Raw genomic sequence first — 24501 nt, 5'->3', positions numbered from 1 at the left:
GCGAAAAATCTCTCAAGTATGTATATGTTTATAGATAAAAGAAAATAAGAACTATGAACTTATTGATAGTGATGATAACTACTTTAAATAATTTTTTTAAATTAAAAAAAAAAACTTTTAAATAATCCTTTTATCCGATTTTACACTTAAGAACTAATATGTTATTATTTTTATGCTAAAAATTTCTACCCAAATACAAACATGAGTTAATAGTATCACGGTAGATTTCTGTAAAACCTAATCTCGTATAAAATCCAATTTTGTTATGTCCAGTTAAATTAATTGATGTAGTATCTGTACTATTATCAGATATATTAGCAACACGGCATGAACTGTTTCCGTCAGTAATATCATCATTATTACTATCACTATTGTTGAATTTCGTTGATGCTTGATTGATACTATTGAGAGTGCTCGTATTTAAACAAATATGGACGCCAAATGAACCATTTGATCGTAATGCAGCTAATAATACCGTTATTACCCGTTTAGCAATTGATTGATCAATCAATAGATCATCGCGTTGTAAACAACACCTTAAAATGGATGGATGAGAATTGAGAACATCTTGCGGACAATTGTGTTTATAATTATGAAAATAATTTATAACATCTTTGATATTTTCGTGCAAATCTTCGTTTTCCAATAAATTCAAAGGATACTTTTCCCGCATTTCTGGAATCCAACATATCTCTTGGTTACGATAAAATATACGTGAGTCTAACGTGGCACAAGCGAAACCTATGATTTCATTCTCAGAATTTTGTACAACCATACATAATTCTGGATTTAATGTAAGGAATGCTCCTATTTCTCGATCAACGAATATATCAGAAAGATTTTCTAAAATGAGAAAATTATAGTATATAAAACGGCACATATAAAGTATTGCTAACGTTACCAGGCAGTGTAATAGACGAATCAAAAGATAGCTTTTTATAAACGTCATAAATCTGACCTTCATCCATTGGCGTATATGGTCGTATGGTATATATAGTCGAGAGGGGCACATCTGGTAATTTATATATAAATAAATCATTACCACCATCAATTGGAATCAAACGCTAAAAAGTATAGACATTAACGATAAAGAATAATTGATGTAAATAACGTTATTTCACTATTTAAACTTCATACTTGTAAATCGGCAGTTAAGCCACCTCGAAAAACCCATGGTTCCTGATCTCCAGACATAAAAGCTTCTTTCCAGCCTTTACTGAACCCTAAAATGGCGAAAATATATAGTCTTTTTTAATATTGCGGTATTCAATTAAAGAATACGTACACGTGTAGCTTCCGGTGATGTATGAGTTTATATTGGCTGGAAAATGGCCCAATGCTTAAAAAAATTTTAAAATTAAAATTTTTGAATTTTATTTTATAAATTTCATAGTACCTATCCATTTTATAAAAGCATTCAAAAGGGTTGTGACACAAGCCATATCCCATACATAAGAATATAAATCGTAAGATAATTCCTTGTTGGGACATTTGGCAATTTTTTTTAACAGGTCCATAACTGTTTTGGAAGTATCGTAAAATTTCTCAGAACGCTCCATCCATTCTTGGACTTCAGGTTTTGAATTGTCTTGATTTTTTTTACTGGAATGTAATAGAACATGGGCATGGGTTTTTAGCCAATTAAATTCATTTAAAATTTGAAGACCTCTACCCCCATGTTCAAATGGTAAGTAAAATAAATCGCAGAGCAGGTAGATATCTTCAATAGATATATTTTTGGAACCGATATCATCCGAAACTTCAGTGTGAGAAAAAATCAAAGATTCCGTACTTTCAACTTGCATGCTTCCAGCTGAATTTGTCTAAAATCATAATCATTATAACAAAAACATTGATTAAAAAATTAAAATTTCTTACCGAAACGGTTTCGGACATTACCACGTCATCGGAAGCAGGTTTACCAGAATCTTTAGGAGATATTTGTGAAGCTAAGCTTGAACCACATTCCATAGGTTCTGCAACGCTAATGGGTGACAAATTCTCGTCGACCATATTGTTGTCATTCTTGGGTATTAGTCTTTCTCCAGCATCTGATTTTTCTTCTACAATTTCGTTTTTCAGATTTATAGTATTAGTGATTTCCACAATTGGTACATCTTCTTCTATGTTAGACTTTTCTAGTTCAGAATTTTCTATTGTTTCTTCTTCATTAGCATTATTTTCATTATTTTTTTCATTAATTTTTTTTTCCTCGTCTACTTCTTCTAATTCGACATCATTTTCTGACTTTGTAGAATCATTTGATTTTTCATCATGATTTTTTAAAGACATTATTGGAACTGGAATACTTGATATGGGCATTTTTTTTGGGATTTCCATATGAGTAACAGTTGACGCAGCAATATGGTTTGGAATATCATCATTCGTTACTATTTTTGTCGCAGAAACTAATGAATTCATTACTGTATTTGATATTGAGGGCACATTTGTTACAGTTGCAGTATTACAGCACACATCTGCCAAAGCTTGCAATTGTGTTGTATTAACTTCCGGGACTTTAGATGAATTAGAAGTCGCAGTAGTTGTTGTAGTTGTAGTTAAACTCATACAGGTATTTATAGATGGTATTATGGGTAAAATCGGCATAACCACTAAAAAATATTATATTTTTTTGTAAAATAAAATTATTGAATAAATAGAGAATCAAGATTACTTGTCACTGGTGGCTGGGGCTTTGTAATAGGTCCCCAAGCATCTTTTTGAACTGAAAATTCTGGTAACCATTCTAGAATTGCATTTCTAAAATAAACAAATTCTTTGACATGAAAGTATAAGAATGGATTAAAATGAAAATTTACTTTAACGCAACTCTTGGATGATAAATATTCTCCGATAAGCAACTGGGTATGTCTCCATTATTTACTCCGTCATCGTTTTCAGTTTCAAGTTTAATGTCTGCAGAGATAGAATCTAACATTTTTATATTAAATAGGAAATACACTTATTTTTAAGTTTTGAGAATGCTTACTATTTATTTTTGTATCTGCACTACATTTTGACCACGAAGCCAAGGTATGAATTGCGATGGTATTGGCATGAAATTCGCAATTTGGGTTTGTTAGAACTCCTCGTAAAAGTGGAATCAGTTCCGGTGATCTTCCCGAATATGGACCTAAGAAAACTCGTTTCTGATCGTAATCGTTTGCATGTAAATTATCCCATATAACTGGCGGGCGCCTCAGTACTTCTGTAATTTCTTGAATTTCTTGAACGCTAAAAGTTTTTGAAATAACTTTGTTTCCGGTCCACAAAATATCTATTTCTGGATAAAGTTTGGAACCTATAGTATTTAAATACTCGGAGTCCGCCACTGTGGGAACTGCTCTAGAACTACAATACTGGGTTGGGCAAAATAAAAAGCGTGGACTATTTAAATGTGAAAAAATTTCATTTGTTACAGAAACCTAAAATATTTCAAAGTTATTAACGTAACTACACAAATACCAGTTAACATATTTACTTGTGCATTTGCAAAAGTCTGAAAAATTTCCTTGTCCGCTTTCGATAATTCTGATTCTATATCATCAAATAATAGAGCAAATGCTTCACAGCCAAATTGCGAAACTTGTTCCAATTTTCTTTTCAGTGTTTGAACTTCTTTTGCTGAACTATATGACATATCTAAGCCCGGCGAAAGGGCATAATAAAATGCAATACCCTGCTCTTTAGCCGCAGTTATTAATCCTAAATTAAATAATGATACTTATATATAATTTATTTTTATTATATTTTTTTACCCAACAAATTTTCCGCTTCCTCAACTGTATATAGTTCTCTCCAGTAGGCACGATGTTTGTAATCGTCTTTAGGGGCATAAACATAGGAACACATTCCCCATTTTTTTAATCTTTAAAAAAAATCCCGTCAATTAATTTGTTTCATTCAGTTTTAGACACTTTAAAAAACAATTCTTTTAATTAAACTCACTTTCTAAAAAGATCCTTTCTTTGTTCAGTAGTCCAAGGACGACCATAAAATCCTGCAAAATATTTTAAAGTTCAATACCGTGAAAACAAATTGCAACTATGAACTTTTTAGAACATACCTTCAACCACTCCACAAATAAAATTTCCATTCTTTTGATCAGAATTGGAAGCCATATTTATAGATTTCAAGTCAGAGAAAATTTAAAAAAAAAGTATGTTTTCCAACTACTAAATTTAACCTGATAATTTTTAAAAATTTTCTAATATTTTGACATTTTATAAAATTCTGAGGCTTGTTTGCGAATGTCAAAATGTAGGAATTATTCACCTTTGTATGATAGGATCACAATTATGAACTGAAACTGACGTTCCAATTGAATCGGAGAAACATTTTGGCAGACATTAACTAAAATAGTTTAGAAAACACAGGTATAACATATAAAACAAATTTCATATTTTATCGTCGTGAGGCAGAACTGTAATGGTTTGTAATGAAATGGTACATGCCAAATTATTAGACGTGTGAAATACAGATTGTCAAAAGAATTCTTTTTAGCTGAATTTTTTCTTATAGAAAGAAAAATGGGGTGAATTTTATATTTTTGTGGTTAATTAGATAATTAACAGTTTTCTGAAAATAAAATATGGGTTTTACTTGAAATTTTCTTGAAGAAAGAGTAGGTGATTTATATTTATTGATAAAATAATGGATTGTTAAAATCATACTCGTTTCTAAAGTATAAATATTCTTACAAAAATAGAAAGATGGGCTCTATTTTCGGTTTATAATAGGTCTCTGGCTCGTCTGGTATGTTAATTGAACTTCTGTCCATTTTTTCTTATTGCAATATTTTGACATGTTTTTTTTATTTTTGATATGTTTCATACATAATCCTATTAAGTTAAAATTATAAAAGAGGGGAAAACGCGTTCAGCGAAATATTATTTAAGGAGACAAAATTGAATGACTACATTTATAATTCTAGTTAAAAAGCAATAATTGTAATTATTTCAATTATCTTAATTGTTTTTAAAATTATCTCTATCTGGATTATTAATTGTATATAATATTGCATATCAATAAAGTTTGTTGACATTGACGTTTCGTGTTGCTTCAGTATCAGGTCTACGATAGTAATTGATTTTACTTTGGATAGCAAGATTTGATTTCTGGTCTTAAATCACATTAAATCTTCAAGTATGTTAAAGAAGAAATAGTATACAATTCTATTTTTAGAACAAGTAGCATTGAATCAAAGCAGATAAGTTAAATTCGAATTAGTTTTGTAAATTGCTTTTTTTTAACTAAAAAATCTCAGGAATATTTCTATAGAAACTGCTATATGTGTTGTCATATAACTTTTAAAAAATTTGTTATCCAAGCAATATCTTTCATTTCAAAGATATGTTATTTATATAATATAAAAAAAATTATGAAAATGATAAAATATAAACATCAAACAAAAGCAAAAACTGCCAAAATTATTACCTTCATTTAGAATTACCATCGCTTTAATTGCATGAGAAAATTTGTCACATGTTGAATTCAGCACTATATTAGGCTTGTTGGGTTATGCCACATAAAAATAATTTTAATGACAAAAGCGCCAACTGCTTGTGCTTGCAACAAACTATAATCAGAATTGACGAAAAGTTTTTAGTTAAGTTCAAGATGGCGATTAGAGATCATGATACGTCTTTGTGGCTTCATAATAAATTAGGAACTTCAAATGATTCTTGGATAAGCGGGTCTATTGTTTCACAACTTAATAAGGAAGTTTTAAGAAACATAAAGGAATGTTTTCCAGATCTCCAAACCCAAGTTAAATTAAAGTTATTGTTAAGTTTTTTTCACATCCCGCGACGTCTTGTTGAAGAGGTATATTAAATTTTATTTTTCGTTAAATTTTTCGTATTGTTTCTTCAACTTCTAAATATGTGTATTTGTGTTGGTTTTGTGGTTTCCAAATTATAATAATGTTTACAAATTTATTTACTATTTACTCCGGGGAACAAAATCGTGGTTGGGTAATTTTTTTTTTTATCTCGCAAGTACTTAACCAAACCAAATGAACATAAACTTGAGGTTGAGGAGCATCTCGCGCCTTTTCCAAACAAACATTTTATATTTGTATAAATACGAACTTTTTTGACAGTGGAAAACAGAGTTAGAGGAAATTATAGAAGTAGCTGGTTTAGATTCTGAATTATGGGTATCAATGCTATCCGAAACTATGAAGACTTTCGCTGCTACGGGGTCTTTAAATACAGAGATATCGGATTACGAAGAAACAAGACCTATTTTTACAGATATGGTCAACGAATTAAGAAAATTAGTTAGTAAACATAGTGATTTAGGAATGTTGCCACTTGAATGTCAATATCTCAATAAAAATGCCTTAATTTCGGTGGTAAGTAGCTACATCGAATATTTTCTTTAAATATCGTCGAAATATTTCATAATTTTAGGTTGGTCAGCAACAAAATCCTGTTAAACATTTCACATTAAAGCGGAAGCCCAAAAGTGTAAATTTACGAACAGAGCTTTTACAAAAGTCTGCTGATGCTCAATCGAGTTTAAAAAAGGCTTCAGCTCCTACAATACCACTTAGATCACGAGGAATGCCAAGGAAAATGACTGACACAACTCCTCTTAAAGGCATTCCATCAAGAGTACCAACAACTGGATTCCGTTCTCCTACAAGTACTGCAAATCAACACAGGCCAAACATGAGTAGAACTCCAGCTGGAAGAAAAGACGGTGGCATCAAGGTGATTGATATAACAGAACAACCATTAGGTTATGCTGCACAGAAAAAAAGAAAACGTCAATTGGAATTGGAAGAACAACAAAAGAAAGCGGCTGAACAAAAGCAAGCTGCTGCAGCGGTTGCATCTGCAGCGAGCGAGCTATCTCCAGCAGCATCAGCTGTTGTAACTCCAACAACTCCTACCTCATCGACTCCAGATTACGCAGCAGGTTTAGCTTCCACATCGATATATGCGCAGCCTCCGACTCCTGCTGTTACAACAACAATTATTAAAGAAGAACCAATAGATAAAAAACCACTTATTATTGTTTCCAGCCAAAATAATATTCCCATTTTATCTACAACTCAACTTAATAGTTCTCCACAACAGCAAATTCAAACGACGAACACAACAACAGCTGTAACTGTAAATACAAACAAACGGAAGTTTAAGGAAGAAGAAATAATAATAAAAACTGAACCTGAACAACAAGTAATGACAAACGATAGCATTATAAAAATAGAAAAGATTGAAAAAATTGAGCCGAAAATTGAGGTGCCAGCAATAAAGTCACCACCGCAAGTTATGAGAACTCTTAATAACATTGTTACTATACCTAATAATATATCTGTTAAAATAACGCAGTCCCCTTCAAATAAGGCTGTTAATAATAATAATTCAGTTAAGGTTACACAACCCTCCCAAGTGCGGAAGCAAACAATAGTATCAAGCACTGCGGCTCAAACTCAAACTACACCACAAACAAGAACTATTCCTCTATCTCAGCTTCCAAAGCCTGGCGGAGCTCCTTTAATAATTTCACAAACTATCATTAAACCCAGGGCGCCGGCATCGACACAGCAGCAGCCGCAACAACAAACATTGCAACAGTCGACGCAACAGATACAACAACCACAGCAAACACAACAAATTTTAAGAAATTCAAGCGGTCAACAAATTATAGTATCTTCAAATCAACCGCTACAAACTCAACAAATAACATTAGGAGGAAGTCAAGCACAGCCTCCACAACAACAGCAAACGCAATATATATTAACTTCCACAACAACAACGATGCCTTCGTTAACATCATTCGCGCAGGCGCGTCCTTCTCATACAATAATCCAAACACCAGCCTTACAGGCAAGTGGCGCCTCCCAACCTACCAAAATTTTGTTGAAAACTGCGCCTACGCTACCAACAGTTATGATGACTTCCACATCTAGATCAAATAATGTGCAGTCGCAACCGCCACCATTAATATCGACACAACAACCTACTATATTAAATATTCAGAATGTAAATTTACCTAATCGAGCAGTAACTATACAACCAGCAAGTCAAGCTGCACAAGTTCAGCACATTCAAGCTCAATTACAAGCCCAACAACAACAGCAACAACAACAACAAGCGCAGCAAGTGCAAATACAGCAAACACAACCTATTCAGACTCATACTGTTGTTTCAAATACTAATGCTACACAGCAGCCTAAATTCACCATAATGTCTTCAAAAAATATCAACTCACCTGGGAAAACCATTTATTTAGCTCAAAAAGGTGTTATATTAAGAAATATAGGTGGAGATATGTATCAACATATTCCGATTAGTAGTGTATCTGGCCTTAATAATTTAAGTGGCGCCACCCTTGTGACAACTAATACAGGTGGCCCTCCTGGACTTGTAAAAACGACAAATACCATTCAACAACCTGCCAAGCAAGCAACTCAAATACCTGCCTTAATACCGACAAACAATCTAACCCAGAGTACGGTTCCGGTTGTAATAGCCTCACAACAACCCCAGCCTCAACAAACACAGACGGTTCAAACGATAATAGGAAATGTAGGGTTTCTTTTGGCATTAAAAAATCATTCTTAATAATAATCTTTTTTTTATAATTTTAGCCTCCTCAACAAACCATTATAAGACCTGTTCTATCAAATGTTCAAGGTAATATCACAACTCTTCCGCAGGGCATTACTTTAATTCAAAGACCAGGACAACAACCTCAATTAGTTCAGGTTCAGCAAACAAACCAACAGCAGCCTCAAACACAACAAATTCAAAGGATCATAACAACGACACAGCCTCAACAAACACAGCAAGCTATTAATAGACCCCAACAAATTATATTTCAACAAAGACCGCAAACGATTATATCTACTCAACCGCAACAACAGACTCAACAACAACCTCAGCAAAGGCAAGTTCAAGTTCAACGCCAACAACCAACCCAAATTGTTCAACAACAGGTTCAAGTTCAACAACAACCAGTTCGAAGAGGCCTTGCTTTATCGGTAAAATAAGAATTTTTTCAATTTATAACGATTTAATAATTTTCATTGTTCTTAGAATGAACACGTTACCAAAGCCCATGAAATGTTTAGAAAGGCGAATAAAGTTTCTAGACCCGATAAAGCTCTTATACTTGGTTTTATGGCTGGTATGAGGGATAATCCTAGACCTAATGCAGAAAACGTTATTGTTATCAAATTAGGAGAAACAGAGGTAAAAAACAATGTGCATTCTATCATGTTGTTCGTATTGGTGTTAAATTAGTTGATTATATACATAGTTAGCAAAGTTAGTTTTTTATTTTTACATCACGAATTCAAAACTAGCTTAAAATTATCAAATGTTTAACATGATAAGAATCCTATGTTTTAGTGTACAATATTGAAATAATTTAGAAAATTTTAATTTAAATTTTAGGAAAAAGTTAGTCAAGATGATGGAACATCAGCATCATGTTTAGTAGAATCATTAATTCGTTTAGATTATAATACTGGCGAATGGAAAACATTCCAAAACTATCGGCGATTAGATCAAAACCAACAAGATAATAAGATGCAACAATCTCAAGCAAATTCAGTTATAATCTAGGTCTTGTATTTAGTTATTTTTTTATTAAAAGAATTAATTGTATTAAAAAATTTGTTAAAATTTATAATATGAAAAATTATTTTTAGTTATTATTTTTAGCATAATAGTAAATGTGTGCGTGACAAACAAATTAATAGGATATAAAAATGAAAAAAAAAAAAAACAAATCATTAATTTTGTTATAAATTCTGAAATAAGCCAAAATACTAGAATTAAAGTTTGTAATTTGCACTTTAATATTGCGTAAAATGAATTAAATATAAGTCAATAGTCAATAACTCAATAATTGCTATTTGTTTTAGAAAATTCTTTAATTTTAGTTTTTATTGTGTGATTTTATTTTAAAATAATTGAAAAATAAAAGCAATTTTATAGTACGCAAATTCTTAAAGAAAAAAGAAACTAAAATCTTTATGAAATTTTCCTAAAATATTCAAAAATATAATATGTAGAGCAAACTAGCTTGCATTGATAAAATATTGCACTTCCTATTGCAATAAAAAGGAGATTTTGTTTGTAATTTATTTATCAACTTGATCGGTAATTTATATATGTACAATGTATTATTTTCACGGATAAAGCAAAATGAATTATTTATTTAAATAAAATTATTAAACTGATAAAAGGATCAAATTTAAGACTTAAGTGAAATATTTAATTAATTATGAAAAATATAATTTTTCATTGTGGAGTGACTAAAGATAATTTTTTTTATTTTTTTATTGGAATACGTTAATTCTCTTAAAATGTATTTATTTCAGAATTTGTGACCCTAGAATTTTCTTTTTCTTTTTACAATATATATTATATACGTATATAATATTTGTAGTCTTTTTATAAATAACATTCAACTGACACTTCTTTTTTCGTTTATGATACAGAAAAAATTTATTAGTCCTAAAGATTTTAATTTTGATAATTTTAAGTTGTATAAAAAGAAATTCATAAATTATTCAATTTGAATTAAAAATAAATGTGTTATTAATTAATGAATTAAAATAAGAAATTTGCTGAAAATTAAATGAAATTGTAATAAATTTAGATAATAAAACAAGTGCATATATAGTATAAAGAAAATGAAAAATAAAATCAAGATTATTAGATATTTAAAAATTATTTAAAAAAAATTAAAAAAAAAAAAAAACAAGAAACAATTTGTAGACTGTACAAAAACATCAAATCAATATGTGTAATTATATATGAAGATATGACTATATCCAATAAAAGTTAAAACAGAAATAGTTATTGCTTTAACACGCAAGGTTATTAAATTATTTTTTATTATTTTTTGCTTATCTCCAATATAAAATTGCAGAAGTTATGGAATTAAAACGTGTTCAATATAATAAATTAAACATATTCAAAATTACTGTCTATTCACTAAAGTTTTTAGCTATTCAAGTTATAGATGCAGCGTCGAATTCTGCATATAACCCTTTTTTCTTTTCAAACAAAAATTATTTTTCTAATAAAACTAATCTAAGTATTTTCAAAAATACATAAATATATACAAACAAATCTATAATGTATGCATTTTCTTTTGGAAACTTGCAAGAGTTGAAAATTTCAAAAATAAAGTTACTGAATGGTGGCTAAATTTCGTACATTTTTTGATAAATCACTTTATGGTACAAAAACAATTTCTCATACAAACATAAATAAATTTTTTTTAATGGCGTTAATCTATTGCTTTGTGTAATTTGAAAGACAAATGAAATATCCCAACAGCAAAATGCATTAAAAAATTTACGTTGCAGCATGTCCTAAAACGCATAACATGAATAATTATTAAGGGGAATCATTACATACGTAGGGAAAAGCAGAGAAAGCAGTAATTTTTGTTCAATAAACTTGAAATATAAAATTTTTAAAAAAATATTGAATATTTTATAATTTTTTTATCACAAACTTGAATTTTTGACTTGATGCAAAATAATTTTTGTTTTAAATTGGCTGAGGTTGAATTGAAGAGGACTGCAGTGAAAATTTCTGCCTGCATTTTAAAAACCATAGCATATTTACATTAACATATGTACATATCTATTTACAATATTACAGTAATATTAACGTACAAGGTTTGAGTTTTGTAATACATTCAAGGTTTAAAATTTAAAAGCAATGGGAAAAAAAGTAAAATATTGTGTTTTTCGGAGGTATACCAATTACTACTTTTTTAAAGGATAGATTTTTTGTTTCCAATTCGGTGTTAATTGATAATTTATTATTTGGTTTACATACATATACATACTTATATTTACTTAAAGACTCAATAGTAATTAAGAATACCTGCGTTACAGCGTCACGTTCATGAATTTTTAAATACAAAAAAAAATTTATTATAATATCATCTTAGTAATTTGAAATATGTATACATATATGTATGTATGTATGTAATTTTCGGAATAAAGTTCATTTACTAAATGCAAGCGAACTATTGAAATTTAAACTCATGAACAACACAAAGAAAAATCATTTTCGAACGCTTTGTTAAACTTCTTTTATTTTGTTTAATCAAGTTTTGAAGATTTTGATGATGTTCGCAGTTTTTGTTCATATAATAGCGTCGCTTCGTTATCTTTCAAATTTAAATATTTTGTTAATAGATATAAAGTAATATTTTCTAAATTTTTAAAAAATTGTTCTACTTTGGCGTACCAAATCAATTGTTTTACATAAGCGACAAAGTGACGCTGAGGCAAAACTTGAGCATTGTGTCATCTATCGCATCACCCTGAGAACTGTTTTTGCTATTACGTTCTGTCAAAAAAAGTTTTTTAGTACTCAACCTTATAAAAATTTAGAACGTCACTTGTAAGAATCGAAAACGTCAGTATCAGCTGGCATGGGCTGTGATAAATATTGCAGTATTTTTATAGAAGTAAAAGCATTTTAGTTAAAATTTGTAAATATAGTACGATCTGCCATATTACTCGATATATTTATCAACTGTTTCCTAAAGAAATTCTAAACTTTAGTTTATTATAATATTATTTTATAATAAAACAGAAAATATGTTATTTGTTATGCATGTTGCATTATAATTTCTTTTGATGATTTGTTAAAATTTTACTTTTTTCCTATTGTTGCGCATGTGTTTCTTTGAGAAATGGTGGTTTCCTCGGTAACAAAATTCCAAACAACGAAAATACAACACAATTTTTCAAAATTGGTAACTGGCACATTATGAATAATTTACATTTTGAATTCAAAATAAAGTTTTAAAAATTTTATTTTTTTTTTAGTTTTTAGAGTAAATGTAAATAAAATCAATTGTAAAAATGAAAAGGAATTAGTTCCCGGCATATTAAAATCGGCTCAAAATAGGTAAGAATTTATGATAAATTTATTTCTGTTGATAGACTAAGAATTATAAAGGATAAACTATTTTCATGTTATTGTATATTTACAATATTATGTCAAAGACTGAATGTTTTTGTACATAATTAACAATGCAGTTGGAAATGTTCATGCACCATTGAAAAGGTTCATAAATTATTTTATTTTTATGCTTGCGAGTATAGTCTTTAGAGCTAGTTTCAACCTATAACGCGTACATGTTACTACATTTTTCCAGTATTCTATTAAATTTCTAATTTCATTATAATATTATTTTCTTCAGATTGATTTAAACTATACATATTTACATGTATTCCTAGGTGGAAAACTCTAAAAGGCTATATCCAGAATAGAAATAATATTTTTAGCTTAAAAATATTTAAATATTGATAGTCAAATCATATAATGTAACTTTTATTTTATTTGTTTATAAGGTTATCTGTGCATCTGTACTATTTATGTATATTTAAATATGCGAAGAAAATTAATATGTCGAATTCCTTTTTATAATATTAATATTTAACATATTTTAATTATATTTTAATATTAAGATACTTGTTTAATGAATTCATATTAGAAATGAAGAGGAAAGGAATTATGTAGTAATATTTGTTAAATATTGAATTATACAAAAGCATATAAAACTTTTAGTAGATTATTCTTAATAGAAAATGATAAAGGAACTTACAAGGGGTTCCATAGTGTAGCGGTTATCACGTCTGCTTTACACGCAGAAGGTCTCCAGTTCGATCCTGGATGGAACCACAAAAGTGTTTTTTTTAATTTTTTTTTTTTTAGCAAAATTTACTTTTAATATTTTTTTTTAATACGTAATTTAATTTTGTGACGTGTTTAGTTACATTACGTAATGGACAGTGTAAATTTTTAATGAAAATACAATTTTTCTGTACTTTATTTTAAAAGTTACAAATAATGTTAACGCATTGATAATTTTTTATATTTTATGTATGATATTTATGGTGATTACTATATTGCATAAAAAATATTGAAAAATGAAATTTGAAAGTTGAAAAAATGTAATGGTTTTAAAAATAAATTCAAATATTTGAAAAATTTCGAAAAAAAAGCATCCTCCCCGGCGGGGAATCGAACCCCGGTCTCCCGCGTGACAGGCGGGGATACTGACCACTATACTACCGAGGACATAAATTTTATTAAGCAAATGATGAATAACCGATAAGAAGCAGATTTTAATTATTATTTGTCAGCATCCACATAATTTTTGTACATAGACTCATTTCATTTTAAAGCCAGCAGTTTCAATGTAGTATTATTAACTATTAATTAATTAAATAAATAAATTTTATAAAAACTCATCATACCATTTTGTTATATTTTAATATTTTTTTTGTTTCTATTATAAAATCCATATTTAGTAAACAATATATGTTTAGAAATGAGATAAATCCAGAAGATGTTCTAACCAAAGTAATCTAATTACATAAAGAACATAAAATGTAATATCCATGACAATTAGTGATTTATTTCATAAAATAATACTGGAAATAATAATATTAATATTCTTCAGAATATTCAAGCGTTTATTTTCTAATTTATTAGTCTTCTACAACAACAATCTTAAATATTGTAAGAATCGGTTAAAATTTGAATACTCATTTTATTTATTTAATTTTTTTTTCAATTATCTGAAATGAGCTCGTGTAGAGTGTAACAAAAAGGGTACAAATACATTTGCAATTAATTTTACAAAGTACGTGTTTTTTTTTTTTGTAAAATTACAAAAATTTAATACAAAAGATTTAACAAGAAAAGATATAAAAACAAGAAAAACAATCAACTAATACTTCAGTGAGATCCTTAATGTCAAACAAAGAATTTAAAACAATTATTATCTAATATTAAATAATTCTAATTTTTGAAATGAAAGCGAAGGAAAAAGAAAGTTAGAAAAATTAGTTATGCTTATGAAATAGAATAAAATTTTAAGTGATACATTGAAGAAAGAGAATATAAAAAGAGACACAAATAAATGAAAAAAAAAATATAATATTATATACACAATATTATATGTACGTTCATATATCTAATTATATTGTATTGCTTTGTATTTGTCCATCTTTAATTTCCTATATTCTTTTTTAAAATTCGCTGCAGGTCAGTTTTTTAGGCCAACTGGTAACCCTTTGTATAATTTGGTACTGGAGTTGTAAGTCGATTTGAGTTAATTTAAATTGTCACTTGGATGTGATCATATGTGTGTGGCCGTTCTTTGGATTGTAGTTATGGAAGTCTTCATTTTTGTCTAATATTAAATTAGTTTTAGCTGCAAATTTTACAATATTATGCACATGCACTACTTTCATAATTTCTCTGTAATCTCTCAATTTTAGTATATTAAGCTTGCTTTGTATTAGGTTTGTGGAAGTTGTCTTATGCATTACGAATAAATTTATTTTATCGCTTTATTTTTTATAATTTGAATGGTATTCAAATTCTTTTCATAAGTTGAAAGAATCCTATTTTGCGATTCCATTTGTAACAATGCTATTAAAAAGACTATAGTAAAGTGATGTTTTGTTGTATAGGGGTATGCGTGGACATCCATTAAATGTGCATTCCATTTCAAGTCTTCATCGAATACTACTCCAAGATATTTCTAATTGGTTACATTTAACCAAATAGCATGTTTAACCAACGTAGAATGCAACTAGATTTGAACAAATTATTCGAAATATGTTTATATTTTGTTATAATTCTAAATACATATAATAGAAAAAAATCAAGTACATGAATATACTGTTACTTCAACTTAATACAAATAAATATTGTTTTCTTTTTATAAACCAGGTGCAATTTACCTGCTGCCATTGCAATGTTCATATTTCCTTATTTTATTATGTAATGCTTGAATGAACTAATACTTTTTTTTCGGTGGGGTGGATTTAATATTTGTATAATGAGAAAATAAATGCGGAAGAAAAAAAAAATTAAGACTTCATTAGAGGGAGATAAAAAAAAATTTGTTTTGATATTTGCTTTGAATAAGTTTATTTTTTTTTTTTTTGCGTACACACAGCTTACTATTTTACTTCTTTTTCCCAACTTTTAATAAACTTTCTACTAAAAATTTTACGCTTTAAATAATCCTTAAATTAGCTTAGTATTATAAAGATGTTTAATGACGATGATATCAAATTAAAATGATAAAAAAAAAAGAAATAAAAATTTTAAAAATCTTGTCAAAAACCATAAAAAAATAGCAAAAAAAAATTTGAAGAATTACAAAAATTTGAAACAATTTTTACTTTGATGTTAATTATGATTTTTTAATTAAAATTTAATTTTTGATAATGTGAAATCTTCTATACCTATGTACATTTGCTTTTGTGTTATATAGTATATTGAAATTTATATTTTATTAAGATCTAATTAACTGGCAGCACCATAAAAATATATTTTCTCTAAATTCTAAATGTATTTTTAAATTAAAACGTCTGACAGCCAATAATGAAATATTTACAAATTTGCAGAGAATCTACATCTCTTAAGATATATAAAATTTGATTAATTGCAATCTGACAATATTAGCATATCTGCACACTAAAAAATCATTTTAAGTATAGAGACGATTACTCGAAAAATTATTAAGAATTTTTGGAAGACAAACTATTATGATGATATACATAAATATTTTTTTAATGTAGGGGGTTGAAGCTCTTTGAACCTTCTCACGTCGTCCCATAGAATCTTTTGTGATTCTCATTCTCGTCTACGTTAGTGCTATACTTTTGAACAAATTGCAATATTAAAGTAATCACTAGCTGCGAGACTTGCACCGGAGTCTCAAAACCCCTAAATACATATAATGAGAAACAACAGTCGATTTATAATTAAATTTTAATATAATTATAGCTACAACAGCGACATTTGTTTCTGTTCAATATATTCAGTTTAATATAGAATAGTTTAATTTTTCTGAGAAGCTTAAACTGTAAAAGAAGTTATTTTTGACAAAATCTTTATAAGAGTATACGGTTATTTGTTGAAAGATTATATAGTTTTTAGCTTGATAAACCAAATATCAAAATCAGATTAGCGTTAAAGTATTTTAATTGTGATCAATATTTAAGAATATTCGGAATATCTATATCAGAAAACTACAATTATAAGGTAAAATTCAAATTAACTCTAATATAAAACACTTCTTATGAAATTAGTGTACCCAACGAATTTTCGGAAATCAAATTTCAGTAAAAGAAGGTGATTATGATAATATTAATTAAAATGTAAAAATTAAATTATTTTATTAAAGTTATTCCACTCTTCCAAATTAAATAGAATGTAGAAAATGTAGAAAATAACAAAAAAAAAAAATTCAAAAATTTTCAAAAAATTTTCAAAAATTTTACTGATAATTAAAAAAATTTAAGAAAACTCTTCAAATTAAATTTCATAACAGAATAAAAAAATATTGTCCAAAAGTTAATATTGAATTATTATTGCTCTACGTAAAATATTATTTATTTCTTGAGTATTATGTATTATAAATTTGTTATATACGTGTGTGTACATAAATTTTCAACATCAGAATTTAATTATAGTATACTCATGAAATATAATTTTTCTCTAATCAAAATCATAGTTAAAACTTTATTTTGTATTCCTTGTATTCAAGTTTATTCGAAAAAGTTTAAATAGTTTAGAAAAATTAATTTCAATATCATGCATCCCTAATTTTAATTGTTTTAGAATATATGAAAGTATTATCCGTATTTACAAAATAAAACAAAACAAAGTTTATTATATTCTTCTCATTTTGAAAATTATATACCATATAACACTGTAGTATATATACGTGTATAATATTTATTTATTTATTTTGTTTTTTTTTTCGATGATTTTTTTTATAGTGTACCACCTGTCCCTAAGGTAACTGTCAATGATTATTTTAATTTCACTTATCGTCTACACCACTAACATTTTACCAATTTCATTTAATTTTTTATATACCAACTATTTTATTACTTTTTGCACCCTCTATATTACATCTTATTCATATCTAAATAAAAATCCAAAATTTTTCATATACACATAATTGTAATATGTACGCAGTTATTATTATAAGTACAGTAAATTTGATAGTACAGGAAAATTGAAAAATTCGATAATATTGTTAAAAAAAAAAGAAATTTTTAAAAAGTGTTATAATTGTACAATTATAATTGGTAATTAATGAATATATAAAAATTATTATTAAATATTATTAATTTACAATAATAGATATTTTGTCAATTGTCTAATAGTTAAATAAATACTCAATTTTTATTCCATTATTTAAATTGAGTAAGATAGCATACAAGATTTTTAAACAAACTTCTTATATCCAATTTATGGAGCACTATGTATGTATACGCCATATAAATATATACTATGTGAGTATGAGTATAGGCCACTTGAGTTTCCATTACCTATACTTCCAAGGAAATTTTCAACTGATTGTTTTGTTTTGACAAATAACAAATTTGTTGGAATTTTATGTTCCTATATATCTATTATCTATAATTGAATTCTCAAAATTTTTTTTTTTCTTGCAAGTAGTATGATGGACCACATTTTGAAGTTAAAAAGGGGGCGCACTTGTCCGACGGCTGGCGTTTATATTTCAAACTTATTTGTGCCTGTGAAGAAAGAATAATATTGAATGCGACGTAGTCATTTAAAAAATATGTGGTCTGTTTTCAAAAATAATCTACACAAATATATTCTTAAATAAAACTAAAAAATACATATTGGGAAATTTTCATATTGGGTAATATTTCATTTAATTGTTAATTACTGTAAAACCGTATGCAAATGTTTTTTAATATGTTTTACACAGATAAAAAGTTTTTTTCAAGTTTTCTATTGATGTCATCTAAAAATTATAATTTTTGTTGTGTAGTAAGAGAATCTAACTGCAATTTTTAAATAAATGTAAAATTTTACTGAATATTACTGATGTGGAAAATAACATTTTCTAATTTACAAGAAAACGTTTAAATTTTTTCAAATCTTAAATTATCATGCTCCTTTTTCCCTTTGAAAACTTTAAATACATTTCATTTGCTTTGAATTGTCAGCTTCCCTTAGCGTTCAGAGGTGTGTTTAGTCACAGCGCTGGTAAAATTAAGGTCGGAATCTCATGTAATGCTACTCTTATGCAACTTGTTAAATTATTCTGTTTTCATTTATCAATTTACTAATTCAATGCCTGCTATCTGTCATTCCCTTTAAATTTGAGAAAATTTTTAAATAACTTAAGCAATTTATATAACAGTAACAGGCCAATTTTGAATAATACCATAACAATTTTTTACTTTCTATAAATTTCCTGTACTAATTGCACGTATAAAAGAGTGTAAACTAAATCAACCCCTTTTATATGTATACACATTTCTTTAAAAGCAAAATGAGAATAAACGAAACAAAGTAATATTCTTGTTTTTATTTATTATTTCTTTTTTTTTTTTATTATATTTTAATGATATCAAAAATTAAAAAAGTTGGATATTTATACCTGTATTTTGTATACTTATATGTATAAACATAATAGTGTTAGCACACCGGTTCTTATAAATTCTGGTGTTTATTTAAAATTAGAAAAAATTTACAAGAAAAAAAAAATCACCTTTTCATATACACATTTAAAGAAAAAAACCATATAACATTATCAACATTTAAATGCGACTATATGTGCATTACAACTAATTTTTTAATAGGAAATAGAGTTGGCTCAAACCAATGATTTGTAAAGTAGCACTTTTCCCTTAAAAAAGTGAAAATACATCTTTTTAATACAAAATAGAGAAGAAAATCAGCTTTGATAAAGTGCGTATGTAGCGCACGAAATATATAAGCAAAAAATAAAAAAAAAAAAGTATTTTATTCCGAATAAAAGGAAGTTTTCTTTTCATACCAATAAAAAAAAAAAAAAAAAACCACATTATTTAATTTATTTTAATTCATATACGAAAATATTACAAATGACTGCATATATTTAGGATAATAAAAAAGTTATTTAATTTATGCATTTATTACAGTTAGTTTTTTGAATTTATTTGCTAAAGTGTGCAATCTTGAAAATTTAAGGTGCAAACAATTTAAATTTTACAAAATTTCGAGAAGAGAAACGATAATTTGAAAAAAAAGCGGATTTTAGATAACAGTTAATTTTAACGGTGTCATTTCATTGCTCATTTATGCTTTGCCGTTGTAGAATAGAACCATGTTTCTCCTTTTCCGCGTTTTTGCAATTTAAAAAATGTTTATGGTTTCATTGATCGTATAAATAGTCAAAAAAAATGAAATTTTTAGGATTTTGAGGGTTTGTAATTTTTAGATAGGGGGAGATAGGTAAAAATTTCGTTTTGCGAAAATAAGTTGCTACTGAACATCTATTTCTATATGAAATTTCAAGGCTGTAAAATATGTAAACAGACAGATGTAGTGACGAATGGACAAAGTGAAACTAATAAGAGCTTCTTTTTAAATTTTTTTTTGAAAAAGTGCTAAAAAACAATGAAAACAAAAACATTTTTTGTTTTTTTTTTTTTTTGTTCTTGGTTTTTCTTCCTGAATGCACAATATTTTTTTTTATTTTAGTTTTTTTTTTAGTAGTAGTTATCCTTTCTTTGTTGTTTGTTATTAGCGTTTGTTTTTTTCTTTGTTTTATTTTAAAGTAAATTTTTGTTTTTGTTCTTGTTTTTTTTTTTTTTTTTAGTTACTATCTAATAATGCGCGGGAGTAAAATGGTTTTGAATTTATTCTTATGTAGTTATAGTAAAATTATTACGAATATTTGATCAATAATTTGTTGTTATCTTTGGAAAATTATAGACAAGGTACAAAAAAAAAAAAACAAAAAATTCATTTAATAAAATGAAAGGAAAACGTAAAAAAAACAATGCCTAAAAAAAAATTGTTTTTTTTTTGTTCTCTTTTTTTTTTCTTTTTATAATTTGTGTTTGAATTCCTTTTTGTTTATTTATTATTGAAAAAAAATTTCAAATGATCTGTGCTTTTTAATTTATTAAAAAAAAAAATTCAAATTTTAAATTAAATAGTTTTTATAACCAAAATTAATTAATGAAAAAAAATTCAATTTTAGATTTGTCAAAAAAAATGTAAATTTCGGGTTCTTTTTTAAATAAAATGAATTTAAAATAAATTAATAAAAAAAAAAAGAGAAAACGTAAGAGAAATTTGAAAATTTTGAATAATAAGAAATTCATTTTTTAAATTTCTTATACATAAATATTTTTTAAAAAATAAATTAAATAAGTGAGCCAAGTAAATAAGTGCAAAAAGAAATTTCCAGAATTTATTCTCTTACATAAAATGAAAAAAACAAAAATTCATTACAGAATAAATACTGCATTATTATGTAAATTCATAATATATTTCGGTATATTCATACATACATACATTTAAAATTTGATTTAAATTATTGACTTTTTTATAATGCATTAATATACATACATACATAGATTATATATACGAAAGATAAATAGAAAAAAGTGAATTTTGAATGAAATATTTTAATCAAATGCAATTGACATGAAAGTTGTTACCAATATAAAAATTAAAATTTTTGCTGAAATATTGTTATTGTATGAATAGACGGACATATTGTAAAAATATATACATATCAGTGAATTATATATGTATATACAATTTTTATAATTATAATACATACATACAATTAATTTAAATTTTTTTTTTCGAAATTTGTACTCCAAAAATTTTTCAAATTTAATAAAAATTTATTTGTGTTACAAAAAAATTCATATATTTTAACTTTATTTCAAAAAAAAAGTTTAAATTGTTCAATAGAGATATATTTCAAATCATTTTTGAAACAAAAATTATTTGAAATATATTCACTTATTATTGATATATTTATTAAACAATATCAATAATAAGTGACTAGAACGGAAAATACAGTAAAGTCCGGTTGTTATCACATCAAAAAATGCACAGAATTTAATGACATTAACTGAGTTGTCAGATAAAAAATAAGATCAATTTAATATCACAATTAAACTTTATGAACTTTTTGAAATCTACTACACACAACATAAATTGACATTTACTTAATTAAATTTGACAATAGATTAAAATTGAGATTATATGAAAAACAAAATTATAAGTGAAATTTTTTATGTTCCATCTATTGACAAATTTTTCTGTGTTGACTGACTTACGATATTTATACTATTAGTATATAGTAGATAAATTTTGTTCATTTTTAATTTAATACAATTTTTGGTAAATGAGTTTTGAAACAATTTACTACCTTAAATGAAATTAAAAGTGGTTCCATTATTTTATTACAAATACAATAGAAATTTTTGTGTCACGACATTTAAATTAAAATAAACGGGTGATGCTATCCGATGTGATTTTAAGCGGATTCCACTGTATATAACCTTTTTAAATGAACTTTTTTTGCATTTGTCAAATTTTGCAAATTTCTCGAATTTTACGCAAATAATATAAAAAAATATACTGTTCCGTTATACTGTACTGTATAACAGATCAATCCTTTAATTTCCATTATATAGTTCATGAATTTACAAATTACATCATTTAAATTTTATACATATATTGGAACTATAGCCGTATATATATGTGATTTGATAAAAAATCTTTAATAACAAAAAAACATATTAATACAATCACTATTTATTATCAGTATATTTAATTAGTTAATCACTATTTAGATAAGATTATAGTTATCTTTGGATAACTTGTGACAATTTCATAAGGAATATAAAAAAAAAAAAGCTTCGAGTTCACATATACTGCAGGGTTGTTGAAAGTCTTAAAAGAATTGTTTTTTTTTTTTAATAAAATAATAAATAAAATTTAAATAAATGTCGGAATTTATCTCCTTACGTAATCATCTTACCTTAAGAAAGTCGTTAAAATTCGTGATATTATAAAAAAAATGCATAATTTGTCGTAAAGTCATTCTATGATTTATTTGTTATATGTATAACATTATTTTTAATATGTAGGTGTGTGCATAATATTATTGAAGCGCTATTAATTTTATTAAAGAATATACATGAGCACAAAAATTTTGGCCCTATTACAATTTGAACTGAATTTTCCACAAAGAAGATTTGTAAATTATGCTACACTTATAAGTACAGTATATGTACATGAAAAATATTTTAGATTAAACCAAGCTCAATTTCACATAAAAACTATATGTATATTTAACTCTTTCTCTCAGAAAACTTCGAAAAAAAAATAGTGGAAACTTGTTGACTTAAGATATTTATACTCGTAACAGTATTGTATATAAACCCTCACATATTCAAATATATATGGTTAATTTCTCTAGACAATAAATAAAGTCAATTTTATCAAATAAAGAAAACTTTCAAAATTTTTTACTTTAAAAATTAATGTTTCAAAGAGGCGCATAAATCCTAACAGCACAATGAAACAAAATGAAAATTATTTCAGAAAAATGGACTAATTAAGAAAATTAAGAAAATTAATTAGAAAAATTAAAATAAAACAAAAACAGCATAAATGTTTGATGCAAAGAACTTTAAAAAATGAGAAAATAGAAAATTTTTTTAAAACTCTCAAAATAAGTTAAAATTTTTGGTCTTTGAAATATTTATTTTAAACTGAGCTTAAAGACTTAAAAAGAAAATCGTTTCCGAAAAGAAAAATACAATTCCAATATTAAATGTCATCGCATTCATATGTATATTTATAGATGGCACTACTAGTTTTTTTTGACAAACAATCAATAATGCATATAGTATGCAAAATAAATTAAATATGTACTAGTGTAACAGTGAGTAGCAATAAGAAAAAACCAAAAATTTTTAAATGACAAATTTATTAAAAAATATGTTTTAATTTTAATTATAAGACACTTATTTCAAACCTTCTTGGAATATTCAAATTTTTATCAACAATTTCTTTAAGCCAAATATAGCGGTGTTTGTTTGATTAGCACAAAATCTCGATTCTAAATCAAATTTAATTTACACATTGATTGTACAGAAAATGAATTGCAATTTGCTTTAACTGTCTATATAGAATAATTGAAGTGAAAAAATATTCATGTATTTTTAGAAAAAAAAATTAAATAATAAAATAATATATTACAAATATGTGTATAAAAGTGTATGTATGTATAAAAGTAAATAAATATTAGAAAGTGAGAGTCCTTGTTTTTTTTTTATTCTTATATTCTTGCTAAATTTTACCATAGGAACTCTCAAATATTCTAGAGTTAATTTCATAGCAACACCCTAGGTATATGATAAGATTTTACTTTTTGTTTTTGTTTTTTTGTCCCCAAAATATATATATATATATATACAAACATTTTTACCTTATACAAATTTATGAAACCATTTGATGAGCTTTTTTTTTTGCCAAAAGTTGTAAAAAACATCAAAAACCATTATGAAAAAAAAAATTTTTTTTTAATAATAAAAATTATACACATGTATATTTGTACGTATATTTGTGTACTATACATATTTACAAAGCGATGAACTTAATATTTGTATACATACATTATGTT

The 24501-nt window shown here is 26.3% G+C and overlaps 3 protein-coding genes and 2 non-coding genes across 5 annotated transcripts in view; 3 read left to right on the top strand and 2 right to left on the bottom strand.

The window, feature by feature from the left end:
* Positions 1-165: 165 nt before the first annotated feature.
* On the bottom strand, positions 166-4288 carry LOC129611793 (protein O-GlcNAcase). Its single transcript, XM_055525105.1, has 13 exons — positions 4067-4288; positions 3949-4000; positions 3759-3868; positions 3482-3705; positions 2990-3425; positions 2820-2931; positions 2675-2760; positions 1879-2612; positions 1397-1823; positions 1286-1339; positions 1138-1223; positions 902-1064; positions 166-843 (listed from the first exon to the last, which is right to left on the bottom strand). The coding sequence occupies exons 1-13, from the start codon at positions 4119-4121 to the stop codon at positions 176-178; spliced, it is 3207 nt and encodes a 1068-aa protein (XP_055381080.1). The 5' UTR covers positions 4122-4288; the 3' UTR covers positions 166-175.
* Positions 4289-5619: 1331 nt separating this feature from the next.
* On the top strand, positions 5620-9852 carry LOC129611712 (negative elongation factor A). The gene is made up of 6 exons (XM_055524994.1): positions 5620-5826; positions 6104-6358; positions 6417-8543; positions 8606-8998; positions 9054-9209; positions 9414-9852. Exons 1-6 carry the CDS (start codon positions 5620-5622, stop codon positions 9582-9584), a joined length of 3309 nt encoding a protein of 1102 aa, XP_055380969.1. The 3' UTR covers positions 9585-9852.
* A 2592-nt stretch (positions 9853-12444) lies between these two features.
* Positions 12445-24501, top strand: part of LOC129611823 (DNA-binding protein RFX2) — a 37376-nt gene continuing 25319 nt past the window's right edge. The window contains exons 1-2 of the mRNA XM_055525197.1: positions 12445-12753; positions 12827-12908. The gene's annotated coding sequence lies outside the window, so the exon portion shown is untranslated. The remainder of the gene's footprint in view (positions 12754-12826; positions 12909-24501) is intronic.
* Trnav-uac (transfer RNA valine (anticodon UAC)) lies at positions 13613-13685 on the top strand. The gene has a single exon. It is a non-coding gene; the product is annotated as a tRNA-Val (tRNA).
* On the bottom strand, positions 14013-14084 carry Trnad-guc (transfer RNA aspartic acid (anticodon GUC)). Its single transcript has one exon. It is a non-coding gene; the product is annotated as a tRNA-Asp (tRNA).

This window comes from Condylostylus longicornis, unplaced genomic scaffold (assembly GCF_029603195.1).
Source record: "Condylostylus longicornis isolate FDR11 unplaced genomic scaffold, ASM2960319v2 ptg000055l, whole genome shotgun sequence".
In the NCBI taxonomy this organism is placed as follows: Eukaryota; Metazoa; Arthropoda; class Insecta; order Diptera; family Dolichopodidae; genus Condylostylus; species Condylostylus longicornis.
This window is presented reverse-complemented; position numbering and strand designations above follow the sequence as displayed.